The sequence below is a fragment of the Oryctolagus cuniculus genome, chromosome 4, assembly GCF_051225735.1.
Source record: "Oryctolagus cuniculus isolate XC-2025 breed Fujian yellow rabbit chromosome 4, ASM5122573v1, whole genome shotgun sequence".
NCBI lineage: Eukaryota > Metazoa > Chordata > Mammalia > Lagomorpha > Leporidae > Oryctolagus > Oryctolagus cuniculus.
Genome location: NC_142870.1, coordinates 160,389,142 through 160,403,873, shown reverse-complemented (window position 1 = coordinate 160,403,873; position 14,732 = coordinate 160,389,142). Strand labels below are relative to the sequence as shown.

The 14,732-nt window shown below is 46.4% G+C and overlaps 1 protein-coding gene across 1 annotated transcript in view; it reads right to left on the bottom strand.

Moving 5' to 3' along the window:
- LOC149127195 (uncharacterized) overlaps positions 1-4,603 on the bottom strand; it is an 80,294-nt gene extending 75,691 nt beyond the window's left edge. The window contains exons 1-2 of the mRNA XM_089331402.1: positions 4,567-4,603; positions 1,050-1,997 (exon numbers count right to left, since the gene is read on the bottom strand). Coding sequence (XP_089187528.1) covers positions 1,050-1,997; positions 4,567-4,603 — 985 coding nt within the window. The remainder of the gene's footprint in view (positions 1-1,049; positions 1,998-4,566) is intronic.
- Positions 4,604-14,732: the final 10,129 nt, after the last annotated feature.

Genomic DNA, 14,732 nt, shown 5'->3' with positions numbered 1-14,732 from the left:
CAGTACCCTTCTTTTCATAGTGCTCTGATGGCTTCTACGCACGTCTCCAGCACTTTCCATTTGGTCTCTTTTCCTCTTCTCTCTTCCCCCTCCCTCTCCGCCTCCTCCTCCTCCTCTTTTTTTCTTTTTTTCTTTTTTGAAACTTATAATTAAGGGGAAATTCTGAGTATATGATACAGGTGTTTCTTCGACCAAGTAAAATAGCACCAAAAAAGGATATGGGTAAAAACGGAAAAGATGTATTCGTAAAATCTCCCCCACACACCAGGGCAAGCAATGCACCCAGGGCACTGGTCTTTGCAAACCAGCTGAGATTTGGGGCTCTGAGAAGCCTCCTGGAGCCCTTCTCCTGATCTCCTGAGCCCCTCGTCCTTTCTCCTGCACTTTTTTTTTTTTTTTTTTTGACAGGCAGAGTTAGTGGGGGGGGGGGTGTCTTCCTTTTTCCGTTGGTTCACCCCCTAAGTGGCCGCTACGGCCGGCCCTAACCCTAACCCTAACCCTAACCCTAACCCTAACCTCCGGCTGCGCCAATCCGAAGCCAGGAGCCAGGTACTTATCCTGGTCTCCCATGGGGTGCAGGGCCCAAGCACTTGGGCCATCCTCCACTGCACTCCCGGGCCACAGCAGAGAGCTGGCCTGGAAGAGGGGCAACCGGGACAGAATCCGGCGCCCCGACTGGGACTAGAACCCAGTGTGCTGGCACCACAGGCGGAGGATTAGCCTAGTGAGTCGGAGCGCCAGCACATTTTTCTGTCTTCGGTGTTTTCAGAAGTTATCACTGGCTGCCCAAGATGAAAATCAACATCACTTCAGGAAACTCGAAATCGGCGACCACGAAGAAACTGCGTGGCCGCTTGGGACTGGCTTCAGAATTGCAGTTCCGAGCAGGGCCGAGTCTCCTGGGACAGGGAAGGGGCCCTCTGACCCTGGGGTTGGGGGTGAGGACTTTTCCTGGAAGAAGCCGGAGTTGCGCTGCGGCCGCACACCCGCCTCCCGCCTGGCCCGGCCTCAGCCCCACCTCAGCAGTGCGGACGCGGGATGGACGGTACCTGGGGGCAGAGCCCAGCGGGCCCCGGCGGCCGCCTCCACCGCGGGGCGGCGCAGAGGCGGGCAAGCCCGCGCGGCTGACGGTGGGCTCCGCGGGGTTCTCGGGGCCGGGGGCCGCCAGCGAAAACACCAAGTCGCCCGAGCCGGGACGGGCGCATTCACGCGTGGCGGTCGCGTGCGCTTCTCTAGGACGTGCCCCTCCCCCAGCTCCCCGCCGCCCCCGGCCCAGAGCCTGCAGGGGCCGCCCCGGCCTCTCCAGCCCCGGGAGCTGGGCTCGCGGGGCCCCCATTCCCTCCTTCCCTTAGTACGCGGTGGAGGAAGGGAAGCTGTCTTTCCTCCTCGTCTTCCCTTGTCCCCCTGGTTCGTGCTCTCCAGGGACCCCCCACACCCCGCCCCGGGCCCCAGGGCTGCTCGCACGCTCTGCCCGCGCCGGGCGCCGGGCTCCGGGGGCCCGCACTGCCCCCTCTCCGTCCCCCGGGCCCGCGGCCGCCGCCGCCGCGGGCCGCCCTGCCTCCGCCGCCGGGTCACTCCGGGACAGGCGCCGTCTCCCGCCCTCGCCGCGGCCGGAGCCCCAGCCTCGGGTGGCGGCGGCGGCGGCGCAGTCCCGTGCCAGTGCCGGGCCTGGGACGCGCGCGGGCCCCGCGGACCCCGCGGACCCCGCGGACCCTGCTCCTGCTCCCGGGCTGCCGCGGGCGCCGCGAACGTCCGGCCGTGCTGGGGGCGGCGTTGGGGCTTCCGGACCCGGGACCGCGCGGGGCGCTCGGGCGCTGGCCTCCCTGAGGCTCCCAAGTCGGGCCCGGCGCCCGGGCGCCCTCGCTGGTCGGGCTCGGCACGTTTTTGTTGGTTTTGAGGTAAAAAGAAACTGAACTTGACCAGCAGCGTCTTCAACGCCTCGCTCAGGTCTTTCCAGCCCCCCCGCCCCCAGCCACCTGTAGCTCCTATCCTGACTTCTAACACCAATATTGTTTTTGCACTTTATATAAGTGCGATCACGATGTACTGTTTGATGTCTGGTTCCTTTTCACTCCACATCGTGGGAGGGAGATTCAGCCATAGTTTGGCCTGTGGTTGACGACAGTGGGTTCTCATTGCTATATAGTGTTTCTTTTTTTATGAATAAACCACAATTTGCTTATCTGTCCTATTTTGATGAGAAGCTGAGTGGCTTCTAGGTTTTGTGGTTCTCATAGCGTGCACATTCTAGTAAGTACCTGGCTTTTGGTGGACAGACAGGCATAGACAGATGCTTAGAAACGGAATTTTGGCTGGGCCAGAGAGATTTCGGAAGTGCAGCGAATCTTGGCCTCTTTAACATCCACCTATGAGATTTCCAAAGGCTGCAAGGCCAACAATTTGTTAAGGATCCACTATATGCTCGGGATGGAGCAGGCTAAGTGCTGGCAGGAGAGACAATCCACAAACACTTCGACGAGTTACTGCCTGGTGGTGAGTCCAGCCTTCAAAGAAGGAACCCTGGACCGGGACCGGCCGTGCACCTGGAGTTGTTGGGTTTCTCCCCTGCGCTTATTTGCCTCCACCTCTACTACGCTTGCCAGACTTGGGCAGAGCCAGGTTGCAGCCTCCAAGTTCTTTTAAGTCCCCTGCACTCCTGCTTGGGTGGGCTAGCCCTGGGAAAGCCCCTGGCTGGAGCGGAGGTCCCACCTGGCCTGTGAACTCTGAGCCACACCTCTCTCATGATATTCCCACTCTCGGTTGTATAATTAGTGCTCATTATGTTTTATGCGCTCTGGATTTGCCAAGTAGCTCACCACTTGAAAACATATTTCTGACTTCCAGTCATTGATGAGGTAGCCGGGTGTTAAATGCACGGGGAGTCCCCGGCGAAGGAAACAAGAAAACAGAGGAGCGTGCCCAAGGCCAAAGGGCAGGTCAGTGGAAGATGAAAGGAGGCCCTGGGCGCCGCCCTCCAGGCCCTGTGCGGGGGGTGGGGGGTGGGGGGTGGGGTGGACGACTTTTGCACCCTGTTCCTTTCATTCCCGAGCAAACCCTAAAGGTGGGTGTCATCATTAGCTTCATTAACCCCACTTAACGAAGAAAGAAACAAAGGCCTGGGGAGATTGCCTAACTCACCCCCGGTCACACGGTTAATAATTAGGGAAGTCAGATGCCAGTGCAGAGTTGCCTAACGAAGACACGCAGGGTCTCGGTCAGGTTTTCTAGACGTGGAGCCAGTGACCAAGAGTCACGTTGGAAGAGTTTGTGTGCAGAGTGCTTTCAGGAGGCGGGATAGGATGACTGCTCCCAGCTGACACCTAAGATGGCCCGGATGTCACTGATGCCTCATTTTAACCAGCTTCTCCAGGCAAGCTATCTCCCTAACCACTCTACTGTGTACTGTAAGAGCCTATGACAGAGAGTTTGGGTACATGAGTCTTTGCAGCACTCTCCAGGGGTCCTCCCAAGGGCACAGTTCCCCCAAAACGGAAGCTGGAACTCTGTTGAAGGCCATACTTGAAGCAAACTATTGAATGAGCTTACATTTTGCTTTCAGGACTCAGACTCCCACTCTACAACTCCTCTGCCTAGTTCTCAGGCAGGCACCAGAACAGTTAATGCTGACACTGGCTTATACCTGTCCACAACAGCTGATTTGAGCCCATCTCTTCCCAACTGGCATTTACATTGACCAAGGTGGGGGTTTATTTACACCATGGCAATCAAAAAATGCTGAAAAGCAGACTTCATTGTGTCCAGAGAGCTAGTGGTTAAACTTTGAATACATACCACAGCAACTCACCTCCCACCTTTAACAGATATTTGGGGGAAAAAAAGCTTAACAAATTCATACCAATGTATAGTTAGTGACAGAATTTAATATTTTGTGATACCAAACACATCTAGGGGTATTTCAGAAAGTAAGTGGGAGAAAGTAAGGGAAAGATAAGTTTGGGGGCAAGTGTTTGGTACTGTGCTTAAGTCACCCGCATCCCATATCAGAGTGCCTGAGTTTCAGTTCTGCCTTTTCTTCCAATCCAGCTTCTTGGAATTACACATCTTGGGAGGCTACAGCAAACGGCTCAGGTACTTCAATCCCTGCCACCCATGTGGGGGACCCAGAAGGAGTTCTGGACTCCTGGTTTGGCCTGAACCAGCCCTGGCAGTTTTTTTTTTTTTCTTTAAATTTTTTTTTTTTTTTTGACAGGCAGAGTGGACAGTGAGAGAGAGAGACAGAGAGAAAGGTCTTCCTTTGCCGTTGATTCACCCTCCAATGGCTGCCGCAGCCGGCGCACTACAGCTGGCCCACTGTGCTGATCCGAAGGCAGGAGCCAGGTACTTATCCTGGTCTCCCATGGGGTGCAGGGCCCAAGCACTTGGGCCATCCTCCACTGCACTCCCTGGCCACAGCAGAGAGCTGGCCTGGAAGAGGGGCAACCGGGACAGAATCCGGCGCCCTGACTAGGACTAGAACCCAGTGTGCCGGGGCCACAAGGCAGAGGATTAGCCTAGTGAGCTGTGGCGCCAGCCACAGCATCAGCTTTCTAGGCCACATCTACTGACCTCCAAGGTCTGGGTTCTCTCTTCTGCTGTCATACATGTTTGCACTCTGAGAGAAAATCAAGTCTTCAATGAGAGAAATGACCTTCAATGCGGCAGTTCACAAACGTTTTGTTCTTGGGACCTTTCCACACTCTCAGAACCTACTGAAGAACTCAAAGATTGTGTCCATCACTAGCATTAGAATAGAATATGAGAAATACTTAGGATATTTTTAGTAATTCATTTAAAAGCACCAACGATTAGAGGGGCGTTTGGTGCAGTGATCAAGTTGCCTCTTCGGTCAGTCATGTGCCGTATCAGAGTGCCTGATTTTGAGTCCTGGTTACTGTGCTTCCAACCCAGCATCCTGCTAATGAACACCATGGGAGGCAGCAAATGTTGGCTCAAATACATGTATCCCTGACACGCATGTGGGAAACTTACCCTGAGTTCTGTACCTGTCACTTCAACCTGGCCCCACCCTAGCCATTGCAAGCGTTTGGAGAGTAAAACAGGCAATGGAAGATCTCTTTCCATTAGTTCCTCTCTTAGTGCCTTTCAAATAACAATGAAAATAAATACATTAAAATAACAATAAATAATAAAAATAACACATTTTTATATAACTATACATTCCAAAATAAGAAAGTATTTAGTGAAAAGAATGACATTGTTTTAGTTTTTTTGCAAATTTTTTTCCTGTATAGTTTAATGGTAAGACAGCTGGAACCAGCTGGGGCCCATAGCTGTTTCTGCACTCAGTCTGCTACTGGACGTTGTTCGGTTTGAGGATGTGAAGGGCCGGCGCCACGGCTCAATAGGTTAATCCTCCACCTGTGGCACCGGCACCCTGGTTCTAGTCCTGGTCGGGGCGCCAGATTCTGTCCCGGTTGCCCCTCTTCCAGGCCAGCTCTCTGCTGTGGCCCGGGAGTGCAGTGGAGGATGGCCCAAGTACTTGGGTCCTGCACCCACATGGGAGACCAGGAGAAGCACCTGGCTCCTGCCTTCGGATCAGCGCAGTGCGCCGACTGCAGTGCGCTGGCCGCAGTGGCCATTGGAGGGTGAACCAACGGTAAAGGAAGACCTTTCTCTCTGTCTCTCTCTCTCACTGTCCACTCTCCCTGTCAAAAAAAAAAAAAAAGGATTTGAAGAAGACCTGGCCTCACCCAGATTGGAAAATAGAGGGTCCCATGAACCCCAGAAATGGTCTTGGTGACCCCCAGGAGTTCTTTGAATCACTAGGAGGACTGCTGATCTAATGAATCCCAGGCTCAGAACAGCAATGGGGAAGCAGTGGATTTCAAACTATTAGCTCCTCCAGTCCTACAGTAAGAGTAGCTTAGTGTTTGATTAATCCAGTGAGTAAATGGCTATTCTGTAAGGAAGACATAAAATATATTTTGTGGCATTGAAGCATATTGTCTCTTTCCGTTCCTCTTTTTCTTTTAAAACTCAGTCATTGCCATCCCAGTGATTTCCAATCCTCAACATGGCTTTTGCAATACCACTTACTCATTCAGGAGGCATTTATTAGACAACTGCTGTGTGCCAGGCAGCCTGCTAGATACTAGGGACATAATGCGAAGCACTCCCAGTGATTGCCTTCTTAGGGCTCAGAATGTAGCGGGAAAGACACACTGTGCTGAGCACGGGAATCAAGACCTAGGTGGTGCTGTATGGAGACAATGGGAGATTTTCTGAAGAGAGGGAACTCTTTCCGAGGTGTTGAGGGGCAGCCTGAAGGGTTCATCAAAGTGAATTCGCCAAGGGTGGAGAGTCAGATAGCAAGGTTGAAATGGCGTGCAGTGAGGCCTAGAAGCTATTTCTTCCATAAGGAGCAAAGAGCAAGTTTCAAATGAAAAGGGTATGATGTGGCAAGATCATGCAGAGGCTTGGCAGGGCAGGGCAAGAGCTGCAGCTCCCATGGGCAGAGGGATGTGAGGACAAGTACACAGATCTGAGAGATGTCAAGGGATAAAACTGACAGGACTCAGAGCTGGGTTGAATATAGGGAAAGGTGAAGGGGCCAGGGTGCCTCGGGTTGCTGCAGACATCTATTGAACAATCCCCATGTGTCAGTCACTGTGCTGGACTCAGATGTCACAGCAGAGTGGAATTAGCTTGGATCTGACTAGGACTGATAGAAAAAAAAATAAGAGCCATTGCTTCAATGAAATAGCCTTTTTTCTTTTCTTTCTTTCTTTTTTTATCTTCTCTCTTTGAAAGGTGTAGACATCAAGGATCCAGGACTCCCCCTGAGAAATTTGGAATCCTTCCCCCTTGCTGCTTCTCCAGGGTGAACCCCCTTGCCAAGGTCTCCCAAGATGGCTCTCTCTCTCTCTCTCTCTCTCTCTCTCTCTCTGCTCCTTGTTCAAATGATCCAACCAGCAAGAAGAAGTAAAATGTGGAAAGTAAGTGACAGCGCCCAAGAGGACTACTCGGATGCAACCACACAGCACTAGTGTTCGTGTCTGTTGTCCAGAACGTATTCCTCTGACCCAGAGAAGATGCAGGGGGCGCTAGGCAGCGTGGCCTCCCAGCCTTCATTCTGCACAGATGGACTGCTAGGCATTCACTGCAGAAGAAGGGGTGATGATCCTGAGATAATCCAGTTTCCAGAAACCCGGAATTAGACACAGGTGTTGCATATTTGAAGGTTTACAACAGTTTGAGGTCACTGCTTTCCACTTGGCATTTTCAATTTTCTTGGTCAGCAAGAGGGTTCCTGCCAGGTGATCTCCAGGAGCAAACTTCCTTCCCACTCTCTAGTATTATGATTCTAAAATGTGGACTTTCTAAGTGTTCTTTCTCAAATGTTTGATGATATTTGATGTGTTACCCATGAATATACATTTTGATGAAGACATAGAGTACTATGTGTACTGGCTTTGTTAATGTTGGATTAACTGGAATCACTAGAAAGTAATCCTTTTGCTGGCCCTTTATATAGTTAATGCATTTGTTTTGCGGAAAATCAAATATTAATGTGGTGGGGAAATGTGAGTCTTTTATGGCTGTTTGAATTAGTCATGTGTCTTGAAAAATGATAGAAATGCTACTTCTGTTAAGAAAACATAAAAGGGGACTGGCGCTGTGGCATAGTAGGTTAAGCATCCGCCTGCAGTGCCAGCATCCCATATGGGCACCAGTTTAAGTTCCTGCCATTCTACGTCCTATCCAGCTCCCTGTTAATAGCCTGGGAAAGCAATAAAAGTAGACCCAAGTCCTTAGTCCCCTGCACCTGTGTGGGAGACCTGAAGAAGCTCCTGGCTCCTGGCTTTGGATCTGCCCAGCTCTGGCCATTGGGGCCATTGGGGAGTGAATCAGCAGATGGAAGACCTCTCTCTTTTTTCTCTCTTCCTCTCTTCCTTTCTCTGTCTATAATTCTGCCTCTCAAGTAAATAAAAAGTAAATCTTAAAAAAAAAAACATTAAAAACACTTCGTCAGTTAATAATAGTTAAGAGATTTTGGGGAGTGAGCCAGTGGATGGAAATTTCTCTCTCTCCCTCTCTCTGTAACTTTGCCTTTCAAATAAAATAAATCTAAAAAAATAGTTAAGGGGCAGGCATTTGATACAGTGGTTAAGCCGCCACTTGGGACACCTGCATCTCACATCAAAGACTTGGCTTGGGGCTGGCATTGCGGTGTAGCTTGTTAAGCTGCTGCCTGTGATGCTGGCACCCTTATGGGTGCCGGTTCTAGTCCCCGCTGCTCTACTTCCAATCCAACTCTCTGCTAATGGCCTGGAAAAGTATCAGAAGATGGTCCAGGTACTTGGGCCCCTGCACCCACATGGGAGACCCAGAAGAAGCTCCTGGCTCCTAGCTTTAGTCCAGCCCAGCCTCAGCCATTTGAAGAGTGAAGCATTGTAAGGAAGATCTCTCTCTCTCTCTCTCTGACTCTCCCTCTCTCTCTCTGCAACTCTGTCTTTCAAATAAATAAATAAATAAATAAATAAATAAATAAATAAATAAATAAAACAAACCTGAGTTGCAGTCCTGGCTCTGTTTCCTATTCCAGCTTCCGGCTAATGTGTGTCTGGGAGACAGCAGGTGATGGCTCAAGTACATGGGTCCCTGTCACTGACATGGGAGACCTTGATGGAGCTCATGGCTTCCACCTGTTCTAACCCAGGCTCTTGAGGAGCTTAGAGGACTGAACCAGCAGGTGGAAGATCTTTCCTGACTGTTTCAAAGAGATAAAATTTTTTAAAAGAATTCCCAATGGCAAACATTTTTAATGGTGAGTAGAATGAGCAGGAAATATTCAGCTTTATGATCAGCACCCCAAATCTCTATGATTTGAGATAGTTAGGGGTGAAGGGGTAGGTTACCTATTCTGGTTTTATTTGCCTGTTTGTTGTGATAGTGTTTATTGTTCAACACTATTTGGGTTAACGGTAATGTTTAGGTTGAATTTCCTGAAGTGGAGATGGAGGAAGTTTACCCACAACAGAATTGGACTTGGTTTTGTAATGTCCTGGGTCACATCACAAAGTGGGTAATTTATAATGCAGGTCACCCGGTTTTGACCTTTGTCAATAGACCCTTCTACATCTAGCTTACCTTAGAAAAAAAATGGCCAAATGATACCTTTCACTCTGATCCCAAATTAGTACTAGTGAATTAGTATCAGGAAAAGGCGATATTTGTCTTTTCATTTAGTATGTAAAACCTTCCTGATTTGACTTACTAAAACTGAATAGTTCAGAACCCCGCAGGCATGAAATAGGATTCTGTTTTCCATCAATGATTAGTTAATTTAAGTTAAAAAGGCTCTTAAATATTATTAAGTATATCTAAATGAAGGCATTTAATATATAAATTTTACAAGAGCACTGTTTTAATCATGAAACACATTTCCTGAAAAATGAATTTAGTAAACAAGGCCTATTCAAGCTATTGTTTCTCCTTAAATAAGAGTGATTAGGCAAATAGTGTGAAAAAATATTTTTAAATATGTTTTCTCATTGCTTTGCAAGCTAAAATTCAGGCATAGAACTTTTAGCTTGTGTGTGTGTGTTTACAGAAAAATACAGAGAAGTAAATCTTCTGATCTGCTTTCCTGCATGGGGCTATTTGCACTGCAATATCAATTTGTATGACTTCTGAAATAACTTTTACAATGAGATAATTTAAATGTATATTGTCCTTAAACCATTAACCTTCTGCTGACTTCCTAAGTGCAGCAGCCAATGACATAGCATAAAGCACAATTTCTCAACTTCTAAGATAGGAGCTAAACTTGCTTGTTCAGTTTTGGGCATAGATAAGAAACTTGACTAACTCTAGTTTTATAGTTGCCCAGAGATTTAAATAAGGCGGGATGATTGTCTATCGCAGCTCATAATAATGCACTTAAATTTAGAGTTCCAAATACCCCCACTCACCAGTCGGCGTGCTTCTCAAGGCCTTCAGACTGAAAAACTGCAGCTGTGTTTATGCAGTAATTTAGAATCCCTATTACATATGCAAGCAACTGGGTTCCAAGGCTCAATCACAATTCATTCATTTTGCTTTTTTTGTACCAAAAAAATAAAATCAGAGAACCATATAGCATTATGGCCAGCCCTTCAAAATCACAAAATCAGGAGATTGAAAATTACAGTCTCACAAAACCCACAAATCTTTTCCATTTCCCATTAAATAAAGTTCACAACAAAAATGCCAGCTATATGTAGTTAAGGTACAGTATTCAGATGAGCAAACATTTATTAAGGCAAGAAAACATGTTACCATAATAAGAGAAATTAAAACTCAAATAAGGCAAGGATTATACCTTGAGGATGCTGGAGTCTAATAGAATCAGACATGATGTGTGTGTGTGAGAGAGAGAGAGAGAGAGAGAGAGAGAGAGAGATTTCTTTCAGATATGGAGTATTTTCCTTTGGACATGTTGCAGAATCATGCAGTAAGATTATTTGTGATTCACATAGCAACAATTCCCAAAGTATCTGTTTACTGTCTAGATCCGTAATGACCCCAGCAAAAGTATATGCAGTTCAGCTGTTTATATTTACCAGTCAGTCTCTTAGAAGTTGACTTTTGTGCCAATGCACTACTATTTTCTTAATGCTTAAAAAATTAATCCAAATTTAACTTTAAAAGCTATATTCTAAATTTAAGCATTTCCATAGATCAGGGTTTTTCCTATACTGTTTTTGCTTATCAAATATGTATGCATAATGGTAAGGGGCTATTAAGGAAAATCATTTTACCTGAAACATTCAAACACTTTTTTAAAGGTGCTACAGAGAACCAGAAGTTTTGTAATTATATCAGAATATAACATAGACTCTTTCCAATTTGCTGTTGGGTTGCATTTCATCTATGAAGTTGAATGGAATGCCAAAGTTTTTACTGGAAATAACCTCTTGTAAGCTTCATTTCAAGAAAGCACACACAAGTAATTAATTTACCTAAAGCATGGCTCTATCATAACTGCTTCTAAACACTTTTTTTCCCTATGCCTTCTGAGTGCTTCTTGGAAGGGTGACCAACAGCCCTCCAGTCCTTACAAAACGGTGGACTTCACAACCTCCAAGTCCTAAGTGATGGTCAAACCAGGAGAGGGGTTAAGAAGGAAGACCTGAATGAACAACTAAACCATAAGGGTGAGAGGCTGGGCTGGATGTTACAGGACCTGTTGCTTTCCCTTGCAAGCAGCCATAGGAAAGAACTGCTATTATTAAAATAGAGAGGGGCAGCAGACTGTCTAGTTTGAGTTTTGGTTCCTTCACTTCTAATTTGACTTCCTGCTAATGCACATCTTGGGAGTCAGCAAATGGTGACTCAAGTACTTGGGTCCCTGCCACCCATGTGGGAGACTTGGATGGAGTCCTGGGCCTAGCCTTAGCTGTGGCAGGCATGTGGGGAGTAAAACAGATGATAGAAGATCTCAAGATTCTCTCTCTCTCTGTCTCTGTCTGTCTGTCTGTCTCTCTCTTTGTTTCTCTGCCTTTCAAATAAAATGAAAAAAATAAATAAAAAACAGAGATTTCAAACACAATGACTGCAGCTTATACACTCTTTACTCTCCTGATAACCAGATAAATAAATGAAAATAGAGTGGAAGAGAGAGAGATGGATGGGCAGGTGAATATTGGGACAGACAGACTGACAGACAGGAGCCTTCAGAGTCATAGAAAAGTTTAAAGCTACCCATGCAGGCCAGTAGTTACTGATTTCAGATAGGCTCCATGATTTCTGATCCCTGGTTTCCACTTGAAAGTTACATGATTTGCAGCCAAGTCCTTCGACCTCTCTGGGATTCGGATTCTCTATCAGAAAGAAAAAAAGTGGATACAGTAATAGTACAGAATTCACATAATGTGGTGAAGCAGTAAACGAGATAGTCAGTGTACAGTGATTATCACTCTGTTTTCCAGAACACAGGAAAAATCAGCAATTGTAGCTAGCAGCAGCAGCAGCAGCAGCATTGCTTATATAGCATAAAGTTCAAGCCTGAACAGATGTAGAAAAAAGCACGTTCAACTGGAGATCCGTCCCAATTTAGCTAGATTTGTAACCTTGATTGGGTCATTTAATTTCCTTGGATCTGGCTTTCCCCAGCTAAAATGAGGGGCTAGATCTAGATAAGCCACTACTTCTCCAATTTCAGTGTGCACGGAGCCACTGGAGGATCATCTAAGGATGAAGATCCTGATCCATCAGGTCTGGGAGGGGGCCTGAGACTCTGCACTGCTAGCGAGAAAGGCAGAGTTGAGAGAGAGAGAGAGAGAGAGAGAGAGAGATCCTCCATCTGTTGGTTCACTCCCCAAATGGCCACAAAGACAAGGGCTGGACCAGACCGAAGCCAGGAGCTTCTTCCAGGTCTCCCACGTGGGTACAGAGAGAGTTTAAGTTGAAAGATTACTATTTTCTTGATTCTGGAAGGCAGCATGACATGTTTGTGAAGAAACTAGATTGTGAAAGTGTGTGTGTGTGTGTGTGTGTGTGTGTGAACTAGACCTGGGCAGTTAGCCCATATCTGAGACTTAATGGCCGACCTTGGGCAAGTTGCTTAATCTTCCTCAACTTCATTATCTCCTCTAGAAGATGGGGATAACCACAGTGCCTTACTGGACCTTAATGACAATTAAATACAGAGTGCCTTGGGTTTTTAGCACAAGACTTAAGTACCTAATTAAACGTTCAGATAAGGCTATCTGTTAAAATTATTCATCACCATTAGCAAGTCTGGAGTGCTTGAAGGCTGAATATCACACTGGAAATTCTACTTTAACTTCTGTATCAGTGATGCTCAAACTCCAGGGTACAGCAGAGTCAGCTGGACAGCTTCTTAGGACACAGATTGATTCTGGTAGTAGTTCTTGGGTGGAGCTCAGACCCTACCTTTCTGTGGATTCTCAGGTGATGCCATGATGAGTGGGGACCCCTTTTGGAGAACCACTCCACAGAATTGCTCCCTATATCTGACAAGAGGGATCCCTGGAAATGATTTTCCACAAAAGCAAAACTGATCTCCCATTGGACACTTTCTCATTTTTATCCATTTTTTGACTAAGGTTTTCCGAAATGAATCATTTTTAAAATTCTCTCTCCTAGAAGGGGACTTTAAATATGATTGAACTTTTCTGTCTCACTGAAGTCATCAAGTAGTTCTTAATTTCATAAGTGATTAAAAAAAAGTGTAGTCTTTTGACTTAAAATTAATCTGAACAACATTGCAAAAATGTGTTGGTAAAAGTCTAGATCTCTTTAAAAAGATGGTGATAAAATTTCTGAGCCAGCCTGGATATGGAAGGCTGACTTTGTATCCTTTATTGTTCTGATTGCTGGATTGTCGAGTGGGAGAAATTATGCAAGCATAAAGCACTATCGAGAAGTACATTTAATTAATAGATGAATTGATTGATTAATGAATTGATTAATGGATGACTGCCATCTTGGGTATATGTTTCTTAAGTAAGCTAGGAAGTCCTGTCCTCGGTCCTTATTCTTTCTCACTTACTGAACGAACCAGAATATAGTGTATTACCATTCCACGTGAGTGTGAAAACATAGGCTCAGTTCTCTTGACAGGCAGCATAAAGAAAATGCTTGAAGCCAGGAGGGAAAGTTCCTGTCCATTTAGAGGCTTCATTCACCCTGGAACTCTGACCCTCAGAGAGCTGCCTGATAGCACCCCGTGGCATACCAGCCAACACATGTAGGTGATAGCTTTAAGCATTCTAGTCCATGCTGCCCGGAGGATAACAAATTAATTCTAATTCTCAACAATACTCCTCTGCCCTCCTAGGGTTTACCCTGTCACAGGTTTTCATCTCCCAAGCTGTGTGTAGGTTGCTGTTTCAACATTGCTAAGGTGTGTAGAACCAGAGAGACTAACTTGACAAGGAGTATGAATGCCTGAGTCAGCAGACGGGTGGAGGACTACAGAGACTGCTTGTGGGGTTTGGCTATTTAGAAATTGCTTTCTCATTTCTTATGTTTATGTCCAGAAGAATGAAACTGTTAAAACTTTGGTCTCTAGAGCAGTTGTGTATTATGGTGAGACTCGACCACCTATTCAGATCGCAGACAAATTGTGTTTCACTAAAAGGCAATTTACAAAAGGTTGCTACAAATGTATAAAATAATACTGCTGTATGTTCTGTTAGGATATATTTGTTGTTCATTAAATAAGGTTGCAAACTTAATGCTAAGCCAATTGCCCTGTATCTTTGTACGGATTTCAAATCCAGGAATAGTTTTTTCATAAATATGCATTTTCATAAATTCTTTTTTTAAAAGATTTATTTTTTTATTTGAAAGTCAGAATTACACAGAAAGAAGAGAGGCAGAGAGAGAGAGAGGTCTTCCATCTGATGGTTCACTCCCCAAATGGCCGCAACAGAGCTGCGCCGATCTGAAGCCAGGAGCCAGGAGCCTCTTCCAGGTCTCCCATGTGGGTGCAGGGACCCAAGGAGTTGGCCCATCTGCTTTCCTAGGCCACAGCAGAGAGCAGCTGGGTCTTAATTGGCGCCCATATGGGATGCCAGTGCTTCAGGCCAGCCAGGGTGTTAACCAGCTGCGCCACAGCGCTGGCCCCACATTTTCATAAATTCTTTGAAGACCCCCTTATATGTGTGGATTTCAAAATGTTTTGCAAATTCCACCACTTTTTTGAAGTTCTTGTAAGTGCTAATTTCTCATTTCTTATGGCTCTAGGGTATAACAATTGA